General features: G+C 39.6%; 2 protein-coding genes across 2 annotated transcripts; one reads left to right on the top strand and one right to left on the bottom strand.

The window, feature by feature from the left end:
• The first annotated feature begins 4,683 nt into the window (after positions 1-4,683).
• On the top strand, positions 4,684-8,297 carry Rsbp15 (Radial spoke binding protein 15). The gene is made up of 6 exons (XM_073963470.1): positions 4,684-4,962; positions 5,025-5,335; positions 5,467-5,565; positions 5,631-5,690; positions 5,753-5,842; positions 7,949-8,297. Exons 1-6 carry the CDS (start codon positions 4,779-4,781, stop codon positions 8,258-8,260), a joined length of 1,056 nt encoding a protein of 351 aa, XP_073819571.1. The 5' UTR covers positions 4,684-4,778; the 3' UTR covers positions 8,261-8,297.
• A 3,563-nt stretch (positions 8,298-11,860) lies between these two features.
• LOC141390528 (uncharacterized) lies at positions 11,861-14,068 on the bottom strand. The gene is made up of 2 exons (XM_073963469.1): positions 13,030-14,068; positions 11,861-12,963 (listed from the first exon to the last, which is right to left on the bottom strand). Exons 1-2 carry the CDS (start codon positions 13,918-13,920, stop codon positions 12,178-12,180), a joined length of 1,677 nt encoding a protein of 558 aa, XP_073819570.1. The 5' UTR covers positions 13,921-14,068; the 3' UTR covers positions 11,861-12,177.
• Positions 14,069-15,274: the final 1,206 nt, after the last annotated feature.

Genomic DNA, 15,274 nt, shown 5'->3' with positions numbered 1-15,274 from the left:
GACGCTTCTTCTCAAAATTTCAGCGTCCTATCTCCATTTTTGTAGATGCTAGAGTGATTACCACAGACGGACGGACGGACTGACATGCATAGATCGACTGAGAACTATATATACTTTATAGTGTCGGAAAAAACAAACTTAATATACCCTCCATACTATGGTGGGGAGTATAAAAAGTAAGACGGTATAGCCTCGGACCTAAAGAAAAGAAACAAATACAATACTTCTGACGTTTTGGGCCAATTTCTCAGGAAGTATGGATGTGCCCCGAAAAAAATGTACCGCCAAAAATTTAAAAACGATCCAAGACGAGTCCTTAAACTGCTCTCTTTCCGAACTATATGTGGGTGGTACACGAAAGAGTGATCGTATGTAGTCAATATTCGGAAATAATTCAAGGCTGTAAGAAATAATACGAGGTACAATGTTTGGATCAAATCGGTTTTTTGCTTTGAGGGTTATTTTACGTACTACCCAGTTTAGTTGGTGCTTGCAGGCCTTATGGAGATTTTGTTCCATTATCTCAGGAAGTATAAACTTGACCCGAAAAAATGCGCCGTCGTTACAGGGCCGCCAAAAAGAACTTTTTGGAAAACATTTCAAAACGATCAAGGACGAGCTGGTTAACTGAACTTTTCCAAAATATTGTGTGGGAGGTACTCCAAGGACTGGACCGATATAGTCCATATTTCAACCTGATACATGACTAGATGAAATAATACGATGTGCAAAGTTGGGACCAATCCAAAACTCCCTGCAACACTTATTTTGCGGATTTACCATTTTAATTGGTGCCGTTAAGGTTTCTTCGAAGTTTTAGGCCTTTATCACAGGAAGTATGGATTTGCACACGAAAAAATGTTACCGTCTTAAAGGGGACCGCAAGAACAAGCTGCTGGAAAAAAATTTCAACACGATCCGAGAGTAGCTCTTAAACTTCACTTATTGCGAATTTTGTTTGGGAGGTACCCGAAGTAGTGAACCGATATAAACCATAATCGAACCCGGTCTTTCTTTCTCTGAACTTAAACTAAGTTTGGAAAATATATTATGAATTTTGTATCCGATCGGTTGCTTCGTTCAAGAGTTATCGTGCGCACTAGCCAGCCAGACGGACGGATTTCGGCCAAACATACTTGGGGTCTAAACCAATTATTTCTATGAGGCACATTTTTGGTAATATCTTTAGCCTAAAGGCTGAGGGTATAATAAGACCAAAGAAAATTTCTGGCGAATTTAGATTATTGTGGAATTGGTAATGAATAGTTTTGAGGGACTTATTGGGACCATTTGTCATATAAGCCGAACTAAGAAAAGATGTTCGCTCCCCTTTATTTGCTTTTGTTGTAACAGTCTGGCTCTTCATCTGGCTCTGGGTCTATCTCCAGTTATAGGAATGTGGCTGCTTCGATGGGATGCAACCACAAATCTACTGGAGTTAGTTGAGAAAGTTTGGCAGGGCAGTTGAGAGGTGAAGAGGTGTTTCGTGCGGACATGTGCCGCATTATCGGCAGCTGTTTTGCGCGGTGTCATCGATCCTTGCCCACCATCTCGAGCGTAGTTGAGCCGAAACTAATCTCAACTGAGATAGATGGGGTATGTTCTCCTAAAACCGCATTCACACGATAGTTGTTGCTATTTAAACCTGCCCGATAGGCTTGTTGATCTAGGGGTTCTCTACTGTATCGTTGGACCTCTCTTTCGAAACCATGAAGATCCTCCCTGACATGTCTGGGTGGAGGGTTCCTATCCACCATATGGTGATTGGGATGACTCTCACGGTAACACCCGAGCAAGTACTGCAGTGGAAGCATGATATTGTGTTGTTCCACTGATAGAATATTTGTCTCCTCATGTACATGGTTCACTGGTTGCAGTTATCAAGGCGGCATTCTGATAGGTTTCAAAATGCTTCCATTGCGTTGCCCTTATATTCGCGGACCATACTTGTGCCGCTTAGCTTACCACATAGCAGACGCATATGGCCTTAAGGACCTTGCTCCTACATCTCAGCTTCTCACAGATAGCTGTGGCATGCGTGGACGACATGAACATGCTGTCGAATGTGACCCCTAGAATTTTTGGAGTAGTTTGTGGTCGGAATACTGCTAACATCGACCATTACATTCAACTCAGTTCAAACTTCTGCCGTCCATGTGGTGAACAAAGTGGCCGTAGATTAAGTGGCGGATATCTGCATATCCCTCGCGTGGAAAAAAGTGGTAAGATCAGTCAAATAGGAGTTCAGCCTTCCACAAATGTCGTCAAGGAAGGTATCTGATGCCAGAATCGTACAATCATCCGCATACGTTACGATCTCGATGCCGTCTGGAGGGGACGGACAGGAGAGGTAGTTAAACTGTTCAGTTCTTGGGGAACTCCCAGTTTCACTCTATGGGGTTTGGACTTCTTGTTCTTGAATTTCAGGTAAGACTGGCGTCCTCACATATAATTTATTTTCCAATGTTTCAAGCTTGGCCGGAGGGTAGTCGGCTCGATGTCCTCAAACAGCGTGGAGTGCTTGACAGTATCAGAGGCTTTTGATATGTCAAGCGTCCCCATCACTGTTCTACCGCACGGCTTGCTCTGCTAGAGTACTCGACTATTATGTGTGGAGATGGCGGGAAGAGCTGTTGTCATACTGAGCTCCTTACGTTGACCATGCTGATGGTCGGCAACTGTATAGCTATTTCTGACGCTGGGCTAAGGCCTCAAGGGTTTTTGCTACGGGCGACAAAATCGAACTCGATTTCTACGACTCACCGTTGCTGGCATCTTTGCTTGGCTTCTGTAGCGGATCCACCCTGTTCATTTTCCAGACTTTGTGAACGATGTGGGTGGCTGGATACCGGATGAGAAATTTAGTGAGAAACTCGACCCTTGACACATCCAACTGTTTCAGCATTACCATGGAAATTCCATTAGGGTCCAAGACGTTGGATGATTTAGCGTTCCTTATGACCTTCGCAAAATAATCGATTGTAAATTGTGGTGGTTCATCCTCTACAGAAAGAGATCTATTGCCACGTTGTACTCTTTTCTTAGCCCAGTCACACCCGGGGTGCTCGACAAATTGTCGATTAAAATAACTTGCGCACCTCTTCGGATCAGACAGCGTAACTTCGCCAAACGTGGCTGACGCCCTATCTTACAATGTTGCAACTCCTTAGATGATTTGACCACTTATTTCGCTTATGCCCACCGACCAACCTGTTAACTTCCAGTCTTAGCTCCCTGATTTTGGGTCAATGGGGTAGGCACGACAAAGCTCATCACAATCATTTGCTATTCCCGTCGCCTCTGTCGGGAAGTTTGGTATCACTTCGGCTATTCGACCAGCAGTTATATGGCGAGCGGCTGCGTTAGTGATAATGTCTCGCAACATCCTTTCTGCCACCTTAAACATCAGAAGGTTTGGGCAGATCTCTGAAGCGGTGATTAGTAAACTCTCTGAAACTGGGCCAATTACCTTTCCCATGATTGATGAAAGTGCGGCGTTCAGAAGTGATGAAATCGGGTAGTCTGCTGATGGAGACAATTATGGACTGATCCAAGAGAAACGACGGGTTGGCAGCTGACATCATTTCACATACCAAGAGACATCCTCACTGAACGTGCAAAACGTAGATATATGCTGAGTTTAACTCAGGTACCTGCCTTTCAGCCTAACACCAGGTGTTCTCAACACCGGACGGAAACAATGTGTCCGTGGCGCTCTCAACACAAGTGTGAGTACCAATTTGTTCCCACGCCTTTTTACGTGTTCACCCCCTTGGTTTGGAACGGAGCCTATTTAACACTCCTGCCTTGCTATGGGTCAGGCACCCGATTGATAATGCAACTCCACATTTGAGCCAAGCTCAAAACAGGGGCCTGCACTAAACTGCCAGGCAAAATCTTCGAGACCTAGGGGCTCCTGCGGTACCAGAACATAGCCTCCGCTCTGGCTTCGTAGTATAAAAACTACTATCAGTACTACTCCAAATAGTTCAGCAAAAACTTAGAGCTATCAATCTGCTCAGTAAGCATTATACCCATCTGGTCGTTTCCGAGGAAAGAATACCACCACTCATGATGAGCATTAAAGACCAGACGGTTATGACCTTCCAAAAGCAGGCTAGTGTTGGGCTTAGAACCTGAAGTACAGCCGTTTATCGGCAGGATGTATACGTTCAGCAACACTACCTCGGCAGTTCCACATCTGACTGACCTCTGAGAATCACCCACTCCCAGCATCTATTACATGTCACCGAAATTTGAGTGTTGAGGATACGACAAATTGAGCACATTCAATTACGGTACATCCCATTACAGAACATTTGTTCCATAAACCGAACTAAGAAAAGATATCAATATCTCTCTGTTTGGTGCTTAGCTTTTTGGAATACCGCGTGTTTTGATCTCCTTTTCCGCTTGTTCGTGGTTCATACGACGTCGAAATACAACGTCAACGCAAATTGGACAGTAGATCTTTCGACAAATTTAAATTGACAATCTAAAATTCACTAGATTTACTAAGTCCAGGGGCTAGATTCTTGTTCTATGAAAATTTGAAATGAAAAATCAGTTGACATTTTTATCCATTATAAAAGTTTTCATTTCACTTTTTCATAGAAACAGGATTGAGCCCCAGTACAATGTAAACATACTATATGTCAACAATAATCATTAAATTTTTAAAGCATACTTTGGGGGTTTATCGATGATTAAGATTTCTTGACTTGTACATCAAAGTAAATTGAAATTCAATTTTAATTTCCATACCAAACGCTTGTAACATGTCCTATTTGATACAACATGGTAAAATACGTTCCCAAACGATCAATGTACCGGATGGTCTGCCTGAATTACTGTCCGATATAACGCGCGAAGTTTTGCGATGTCAACCAACCAAGGAATGTCTTTGCCAATTCATCATAGATTATTTGCATTCTCTGATAGTAACAAGAGAGAAGGCCAGAAGTAAGTTCCTAAAAAAGAAAGCGAAAAAGAAATTCCACAATGATTTCCCAAATCTCCTTTAGTGGCCAAAATGGCCATAGATCGTGCTCTTCGAATTGTTGATGAAATTGTTGCCGACATGTGCATTTGCGACATTCAACCATCAAAGGCCGAGAAAATGTGTGAAGCTATGGAGGAGTGCTTCAAACGTTTTTTGGCTCAACGACGCTGTGATATGGGTCAGAATATAGAAATAATAAAATTCAATGAAATCGATATGCTGGATGAATTGATTAGAAAGTGTAAATTCTCGGATGATGAGTTGAAAATTTCCAGACCAATCATAGAGGCTGCATATCAGAAATTTGTGGATGCCTATATGACGGCACATGAGGTAATTACACGCGATTAGGATTTACAAGTTAAATCAAAACAAAATAACCCTTTTAGGCAGTTAAAATGGCTAAATTCTATCTTTCTCCGAAAGCACCACTTCATACTAATTAATCATTGTATTATTTTCAGAACATGGAGGGCACCGAAGCCTTGTATCAATATTTTCGAGAACGTGAAATGAAACGCCTAGAAGAACATAAACGCCAGGAGGCAGCTGTTAAGATACAGGTGTGTATTATAAATTACTAACAAGTTTTTGGAATTGTAATTCCTTTTTGTGCTTCCTATCTTAGGCCAACTTCCGTGGTTTCTTGGTAAGACGTTCAATGTTTTTACCCAAGGATACAGAAAAGGCAAGGATTCTATTCAATTTCTTTATTAATCCTCCATAATTATAAATGTTATATTTTAACAGGAAGCCTCCGATCAAAGCCTTGATTTATTGGCCAAAGAAGAAGCAGCTCGTAAGATTCAACGATTCTTTCGTCATCGTATAAAGGAAAATGTAAGTACCTATTTGAAACAGTAACTTAATTATCGCTTAGGTTGTCCGAAATAGAATGTTTGTTCCATAAGTGTAGTTTAAGGGCTTTTCGAGGATCGATTTGAAATATTCCTTATTGTCCTGGTTATCTAGATTTTTTTTATACCCTCCACCATATGGAGGGTATTATTAAATTTGTCATTCCGTTTGTAACACATCGAAATATTCGTCGGAGACCCTATAAAGTATATATATATATATATTATTGATCAGCATAAAATTCAATGTCGATTTAACCATGTCCGTCTGTCTGTCTGTTGAAATCAAGATATAGCTCGCAATTTTAAAGATAGAGAGTCAATATTTGGTACAGAAGTTTTTATTACTTGCAGGATGGTTGGTATTGAACAGGTTTTAAGGTTTTAGCTTCATTATCCCACCAAAATGGCTGAAATATGGTATTTAGTTATCGTTGGGTGTATAGAACTTTCCACCTGAAATTTGTTGGTATAGGTTCACGCCTTCATATAGTCCCCATATTCGGTATTTTGAAGGTTTTAGCTTCATTATCCCATCAAAATGTTCGAAATTTGGTAATTAGTCTTTGTTGAGGATATAAAATGTTCCACCTGAAATTTGTTGGTATAGGTTCACGCCTTCATATAGCCCCCATAGAACGGTACCTCCCGATATTCGGTATTTTGAAGGTTTTAGCTTCATTATCCCATCAAAATGTTTGAAATTTGGTAATTAGTCTTCGTTGAGGATATAAAATGTTCCACCTGAAATTTGTTGGTATAGGTTCACGCCTTCATATAGCCCCCATAGCACGGTACCTCCCGATATTCGGTATTTTGAAGGTTTTAGCTTCATTATCCCATCAAAATGTTTGAAATTTGGTCATTAGTCTTCGTTGAGGATATAAAATGTTCCACCTAAAATTTGTTGGCATAGGTCCACGCCTTAATATAGTCTCCATAGAACGGTATCTCCAGATATTCGGTATTTTGAAGGTTTTAGCTTCATTATCCCAACAAAATGGCTGAAATTTGGTATTTAGTTATCGTTGGGTGTATAGAACTTTCCAACTGAAATTTGTTGGTATAGGTTCATGCCTTCATATAGCCCCCATAGAACCGTACCTCCCGATATTCGGTATTTTGAACGTGGTGGCCTCAACATTCACCCGAAATTGTAATATAAAACTGTTCCCCAGGTATATGTCTGTATAGGTCCACACCTTCAAATTGCCCCCATTCCCGTCTAAAATCCGTCGGTATAGGTCCACGTTTCGATCAATATCCCACCGAAATGTCTGAAATTCGTTATTTGGTCTTCCAAGAGGTTATAAAATATTCCAGAACAGTATTATCAGTATAGGTCCAGGTCTTCCTATATCCCCATAGAAGCGTACTTCTTGATTTGCGGTATTTTTTAAGTTTTAGCCACATTCTCTTTCCGAAATATTTGGTATTTAGTCTTCTTTGACTCTAAAAACTTTCCGTCAGAAATTTTTCGGTATAGATCGACGTGCCTCACATTGTTTTACCGAAATTGCTGAAATTTGGTATTAAGTCATACACGAAAGGAAACTATTTATTCTATTTTACTTCAATACATCTTGTGGTGGAGGGTATAACAAGTTCGGCCCGGCCGAACTTAACACCGTGCTTATTTTAGTTCTTGTTTAAGTTTAGAACAAGTTTCACCTGCATCATCAAAAGACAAATTGACGTACCCAGAACTTAGTTCATTACTCAATTTTTCGTTTACCAATTAATTATTCGTATTCCCGTCCCATAACTCGACACGCATACATATGTATGTTCCCACAACATCTATATTGGCTCAATGATATGGGACCTCTACTTTTTATCGCCGAGTCCGAACGGCGTGTCTTACGACGTCACTTGTAGAGAAGTTTTTCATAGCTTAAATGCTCAGGAAATGTAAGACAGCATTACACTGAAGGGATTTGCCACCGCCGAAAATTTTGATGTTCTGGTCAAGGTTGCAAATCTTCTGAGTGCAAGGCAGACGTGCTTTCCACTGCAACACGGTGGCTCCCAGCACACCTAAATTTGATTTAAATTCACATTTTATGTTTCTCCATCAACATTTTGTTAGGTCCCTAAAGATGCTGTACCAGCTGGCGAAGAATATGTTTTCCAAGATGTTTGTCAGCCAGAATCAAAAATATCCTTAGATATTCCGGCAATGGGAAGTAATGCTGTTGATCAAAGAAAATCTGTAGACAATGATAACGAACAACCCAAAATTCCAGAAGAGATGGAAATTATTCAGGCTAGAGAGGAAAAACCTGTAAACAATGTTGAACCTCAACAAGTAGAATTAGTTACGAACGAAGAAGAGCCTAATATGAATGAAGAAGCAGATATTCAAAATGGAGAAAATGCCACAGAAAACAATGAAAACTAAGTATATTTGTTGATGTTTTAATGGTCTTTCAATTGAATTCTTTTCACACCATAGCATAGACATATGTACATATTTTATCAAATAATTTTTTTAAGTTACCCTTATTCTCCTTATGTCCACCATTTGATAACTAATGATTGATTTTATGGAATGAAATTACAACATATTTACAACAGCTCTGGCCCATTTCCTCTTCGTTTTTCTTTGAAAGCAGAACTGCAATAACACCAAGAAAACGAAATTAACAAAATCGTCTTAAGAGGGCAGAAAATAGAAGAAAAGTGTATTCCGCCCATCGCTCACTCTAGGATTTACCAAACATCACAAAATAGTACACTCTCTGCCGTCTAATAAGACGAGCCCTTTACTGGCAGGCACGTTGTAAGTCGGGTCACACCTACCAATCACACCATGATGTTTGATCAACCATTACCGGCCTACATGGTTTTCAACAATTCGTGTTGGGATCGGGGGTGATGAATGTGACTTATAATCAGTACCTTGGTGATAGCCCGGCCCAGTGTTTTATGTGATTTAGAATTTCTTCCTTCCATCCTGTTGCGGTTCTCAAGCCGGCATTCTGAAGGTGTTTCACTTAAATATGTTCGTGGATCATCGCGTTATGTGTTGTCAACAAGGTTTTATGGTTTGCCCCCGAGTCTGTCTAGGGTCTTGATGAACTTTTTCCTACATCTAAGCTTTTCGTTGAATGTTTTGACATGACCAAGGCAATCATGAATACAAATCCAGAGCGGAATTTTTTCTTTTCTCCAACTTCAGAATTTTTTATTTCCATATTTATGTATGTCCAAAAAGAGAATATTTTTGTCGATTCAGCGAGAATATTGCATAATTAAGCGATTTTAGTAGTTTGCAACGTTTTAAAATATTAATTTTAAAAGAATTTCACTTTTTAAAATTATTTTCCGTGCGGAAAATTCCGAGGGAAATGAAAACATAATTATCCTGGACGTGACATACTATCGAATCTTACCACAAGAATCTTAGAATTCGGTTGCCATCGACCATGACATTAAGATCAGTGCTCTTCTCTCTAGTCCATGTGGTGAACAGAGTGGCCCCGTAGATTTAGTTGTGGATATTTGCATATTTCTTGCGAGGAAAAATATGGTAAGATCAGTCAAATAGTAGTTCAGCCTTTCACAAATCGCATCAGGGGAGGTACCTGACACCAAGATTTCAATGCTATCTGTATGGGGGGCGAAATGCAGCAGATATAGAGTTTAAACCAGAGATCTCACCACACCTTGGGGAAACTCCCCATTTCACTCTACGTGGTTTCGACTCGTTGGATCTGAATTCCACGTACGGCTGGAGTCCACACTTATAATTGATTATCCAACGTTTCAAACATGTCCGGAGGGTAGTCTGCTAGATGTCCGCAAACAGCGTGGAGTGCTTGACAGTATCAAAGACTTTTGATAAGTCGAATGCCACCAACACACGCCACTGTGGCGAACTCTGTATTTCACTGTACGTGGCTTCGACTTCCTGGATCCAACGTTTCAAACTTGGTCGGATGGTAGTCTGCTCAAACAGCGTGCAGTGCCTGACAGTATCAAAGGCTTTAGACAAGTCAAGTGCCACCATCACTGTTCTATCACACGGCTTATCCTGGTTGAGTCCTCGACAAATATGTGTGGCATGCAGCGCTGTTGTCGTGCTGTGCTGCATACGGAATCCATGCTGACGATCGGCAACTAGTTAGATATTTCTGACGCTGGGGAGAACTAAGTCTTCTAGTGTCTTCGCTACAGGCGACAAAAGCGTAATCGGCTTCAGTAGCAGGACCACCCTGCCCATTTTCCAGACTTCAGGAATAATGAAGGTGGCTAACAACAGTTTGAGAGCTTTCGTGAGATACTCGACTCCCGGCACATCCAGTGTTTCATCATTACCAGGAGACTCCATCAGGGCCCAACGCTTTGGGCGATTTAGCGTTCCTGGCGACATTCGCAACATCATCCATTGTAAATTGTGGTGGTTCAACCTCGGCTTAAAGAGATCTAATACGACGTAGTGTTCTTCTCTCCCCCCTGTCACTAGCGGGGTGATCGATAAACATTCGATTGAAATAACTTGCGCACCTCTTCGGATCAGTCAGCGTAACGTCGCCAAACGTCGCTGGTCGAGGTCCTATCTTCCTTCTTTCCAGGGTTCGAGAGTGACTTAAGCGTTGCCCATAATTCACTTATTCCGACTTCAATGTTGCAAATCTTCTCTACATCATCTAGCCCCTTGTTCCGCGTCTGTTCACCGATCAACCTGTTAACTTAGGCTGCGTTCCGAAACGTCAGTTGCTTTGTATTCGTGCATGAAATTTTATGAAATTGAGTAATGGGGAACTCGATCTAAAAGCCCCTAGTTTCATGCACGAATACAAAGCAACTGACGTTTCGGAAGTCAGCCTTACAGTGACAGCTACCGTGATTGATTGATGATATCGGGCGGTTTGCTGATGGAGACAATTATGAGGAGATGGTCTGACCCAAGAGAAACGACGGGTTGGTTGCAAGGCGGCGCCATTTGTCAGACCCGGCGACACGACGGTTATATCTGGTGAACTATGACACTCTCCGCTGATTCTGGTAGGGGCGTACTCATTGACCGTGGAAATCTGCTCAGCCAGCAATATACCTCTCTGGTGGTTTCCGAGGATCGAATGCCACAACTCATGATAAGCATTAAAATCCTCCCAAGACCAGACGGTTATGACCTTTCAAAAACGGATTAATGTTAGACCTAAAGCCTAGATTACAGCGGTTTATCGGCAGTAGGTATATGTTAAGCAACTCTACCTTGGTAGTTCCACACCTGACTGCTAGCCTTATACATTTCTTGTACGGGTCATTAGAGCCAGGTCCAAGCGAGATAGGTCTGTATTGAACAGACTGGTGCAATAGGAAAGCTAATCCCCCACCTCCATGCCTCGTGCGATCCTTCCTCATTAAATTGTTAACATCACAACCCTGTAAGCTGCAGTTGTTGTTGAGCTTTTTTTGCACCGCTGCGACCAAGACATTTTTCACTCTTAAACTGCAATAGTTCTTCGATCCTCAAGTGAAATTCTGTCTATAGAAGACCTCAATAGGTCTTCCGCACATAGAAGATCTCAAGAGGTTATGCTGCCTGTAGAATACCTCGCGTGCTCTTCTGTCCATAGGAAACTTCAAGTGGTATTCTGTCTATAGTAGACCTCAAGAGGTCTATGGAAGACCTCCAGACGTTTTTTGTATATAAAAGACCTATTGTCTATAGAAGACCTCAAGAGGCCTTTTATCTATAAAAGACCTCAAGAGGTTCTGCTGTCTATAGAAGGCCTCAAGAGGTCTTCAGCAATTGTCTTCTGTTTAGTAAGATGTCTACACAAAATGTCTATAGAAGAAGACCTCAACAAATTCTGTTGTCTATAGAAGACTTAAAAAGGTATTTTCGTATATGGAAGACTTTAAGAGATATTCAATCTATAGAAAAAATTTAGTCTGTCTATGGAACACCAAGGGCCCCAAGATGTTTATAGAACACTTCAACAGGTGTTCGGCCTATAAAATACCTTATATATAACAATTTCAAAATATCTGTGTTTTATACAAAAATATATTGTATTTTGTTTTTAAGGGTTTTCTTCAATTATTCACTAGGAGAACGTATAAAATTCTTTTACATATAACATTATAGATAAATTAATTAATACCTATAATAGTTAAAATATAACCAAATGGTTTGCAGTTATATTTAGAATGACATACAATAAAGTTCTAACTTAGCAAAATAATATTAAGATCTTAATATGTGAAACTTTTAAAATATTATAAAGAAAAATAAGCATACAAATAGTTATGCAAGTGCAAAAGAATAGAGGAATAAAATAATAGTTGAAAACATCGCTGAAGTAATTAAATAATCTCCACCACTCTTGATTTACACATTTTTGTATCCACAATTATCGGTTCCTGACGTTGTTTGCGTGGCTTAAATGATTCTTTGGTAGATTCTTTTTCATGTTGCAGCATATGTTTCTTTAGCCTTGTTGAATTATTGAAACCCTTCGAACAGACAGTACATTGATAGGGTAAATTATTAAAATGAAGACGTTTATGAGCCACCAAATTACTCGAGATTCTAAACGGTCTACCACATATATCACAACTATATGGATATTCATTGGTGTGCAATAGCATGTGTCGTCTATAACCAGACATTTGTGTAAGGCCTTTACCACAGACATCGCATTGAAAAGGTTTCTTGTCACCATGTGTAAGCAAATGTTGCTTCAGGGAATGACTTTCTCGATAGGCTTTATCGCAGATATCACATTTATATGGTCGCTCTCCTGTATGGATCATAACATGTAATTTCTTTTGTTCGGCCGTGTGGAATGACTTGTCACAAATCGGACAGGCATAGGGACGTATATCTGAATGTTTACGTTCATGGACTCTCAAACTTGTCGAGGTGCGATAATGTTGTCCACAAATATCGCAACGATATTTTTTCTCTTCACTGTGTGTTAACATGTGAACATTGTAGTGTGTCTTGGTACGGGACCGTTTGCCGCATATTTGACACACATGAGGTTTTTCTCCCGTATGGACATAAGTGTGTTCCCGTAGACGACACATTTTATCAAATTGTTTGCCACAATATTGGCACTTGAGGTCCTCTTCAGTCAGGCCACCAGACTGGAAGACAAAAAAGGAAGGTGTTACTATTTAAGTTTACCTAAAAAAGAGTAAATGTTTACATACCTTAACAAATTTCTTTCTCGTAATTTTCTTTGCATCATCTTCTTCTGCATCCTTTTCCCCTTGCTGATCAATGCCATTTTCTTTTTCATAATCCTTACTGTCATCTATCGAGTCCGCACTTTCAAAGTGTTCTTCATCTTCTGCTACCAGGAATTCCTCACCTTCACCACCATTACCTTCAATTTTAATAAAATGTTGCTCTTCCACATCTTGCTGTGATGATTCCGGTCGTTCATCAGTTGGTGTTGTGCTTTCTTCATCAATTTCCAACCATTCCACCATTTCATATTCCACAACATCATCTCTTTCATCTTCATTGTGTTCTTCTTCGACCAATTCATGTGCTTTCATTTTTTCCGGCAATGGTTCCGGGTCAATTTCTTTAACTAAATGCTTTTCTTCTTTTATCGTTGTTGTCTGTTTCTGTTTTTCAACTGCAACCTTTTCCTCTGGTGGAAATCCCTTAAGATTTTCCTCCTCAGCTTCGCCAACATCAATATCTTGTTCCACAAAGTCATCACATTGTTTTATTTCACTCACCGCCATCTCACTGCCAGCATCATCAGTCTCTTGAATAACTTGATCAATTTCCAAATTAGATTGTGATTCTTCAATTTCCCGTTTGATACGTTCGCGTAAATCTCGATCATTTTGTAGAACCATTTCTTTGAACAGGTACGATTGGAGTAAATGTTCCACACAACTATTGCAAATGTGTTCGGGCAGGGAGAAGTCTTCATTTCCATCAAAACAATCCAATGTGGTGCAGTAATTCAGTAGCGCAGCAAGGGTTGTGGCCTCATCATCGATCAGGGTTTCATCCATCAAGTGTTTATAATCTCCACACTCTCGGTTACATGCCCGACAATTAACTTTTAAAACTAATGTCATTTTTAATGCCCAACCGATTGGTTTTTACGAATATATAAATAATTTTATATTTAGTATGATTTTTTTGGAAATTTAAAGGAATTGAAGTCAAGCTGTAGCTTTTGTAAACATCTGTTCCTGTTAGAGCTGACAAAAATTCGATGACACTATCGATAATTTCTAATTGTTAAACCGATATCAATACATTGCTGGCCGACAATTCTATACACAACTGCATGGTACAATTACCAAGGTAGATGCCTCAGCCCAGATGATCGAATCTAATGCCATGTTCATACCTGTATTTGAATCACGTTGTTCGCTCTCATAATTACGTACACGAATTAACCCGTTCATACGACATGGTACACAATTCATAGCAACAAGATTCATTATTTTATACTTTTTATTTACTGATTTTAAAGAAAGCTTCAGCCAAAAGACGAGTAAAATTAATTGAAATGAACTGAAAAAATATTTGCCCATTTTTCAGATATCTATTGCCAAAATTGCTACAGAGATGGACAATAAATGCAGAAATGTAAAGGAGACTAAACAATTGCTTTTATTTTATAAAAATGTTAAAAAATGCATTTTACTACGGACTTACTTTCTCACACACACAAAACTGAAAAGCAGCGAAATTTCTATTTATTTCAATGAAATTTAGGTTGGGGACTTTTGTTCCGATAATATCGATATGCCAAAACTATCTATCGATATTTAATTTTTAAAAAATAATCGATTTTATCGATAGTGCCATCGATTTTTTGCCAGCTGCATACAGCAATTGCTTTGTTCCAGAACCTGCAAGAATCTACTATTTTTTACTACGATAGCATTTTTCTCTTTATGTTATCGGAAAAAATAGTAAAAATTAGTAGATTCTTGCAGTTCTGGAACAGACCAAATAATTTTCGTTTTCATTACTGTGGCTGTTTACTATGCTGTTAAAATGTCGACAGCGCAGCATAGCATTAGTTTTTGTCCTTGATGACTACGACTATGTGCTATGCTGTGAAGATTTCACAAGCATAGACCATGTGCTGTGCTATTTCAATGTTCGTTGCACAGCACAGCAAAAGTTTTCGGTAACAACACAGCAATATCATTCGTTTTTGATGATAACATATCTATAGCTCTGTTCCAGAACTAAAAAGTTTTTACAAGTTTTACCACTTTTACACATTTTGCGTTCCCGTACACAAATCGCACATATGAAAATCGTTTACGACTTTTACAACTTTTACCACTTTATAAAGTACGGGTATAGGCCATATGTATGTATTTATATCATTATATATATATATATATATATATATATATATATATATATATATATATATATATAAGTTAAGAGACAATATGTTGAACG

This window comes from Musca autumnalis, unplaced genomic scaffold (genome assembly GCF_047663935.1).
Source record: "Musca autumnalis isolate F117 unplaced genomic scaffold, ASM4766393v1 scaffold_1, whole genome shotgun sequence".
Taxonomy (NCBI): domain Eukaryota; kingdom Metazoa; phylum Arthropoda; class Insecta; order Diptera; family Muscidae; genus Musca; species Musca autumnalis.
The sequence above is the reverse complement of the archived record's forward strand: the minus strand, read 5'-3'. Positions and strand labels throughout refer to the sequence as shown.

Coding starts and splice junctions, on each gene's coding strand:
- Rsbp15 (XM_073963470.1), top strand. CDS start 4,779: ATGTCCTATTTGATACAACATGGTAAAATACGTTCCCAAACGATCAAT. Junction 5,691..5,752: donor TACCCAAGGATACAGAAAAG/GCAAGGATTCTA, acceptor ATATTTTAACAG/GAAGCCTCCGATCAAAGCCT. Junction 5,843..7,948: donor GTCATCGTATAAAGGAAAAT/GTAAGTACCTAT, acceptor ACATTTTGTTAG/GTCCCTAAAGATGCTGTACC.
- LOC141390528 (XM_073963469.1), bottom strand. CDS start 13,920: ATGACATTAGTTTTAAAAGTTAATTGTCGGGCATGTAACCGAGAGTGT. Junction 12,964..13,029: donor CGAGAAAGAAATTTGTTAAG/GTATGTAAACAT, acceptor TTTGTCTTCCAG/TCTGGTGGCCTGACTGAAGA.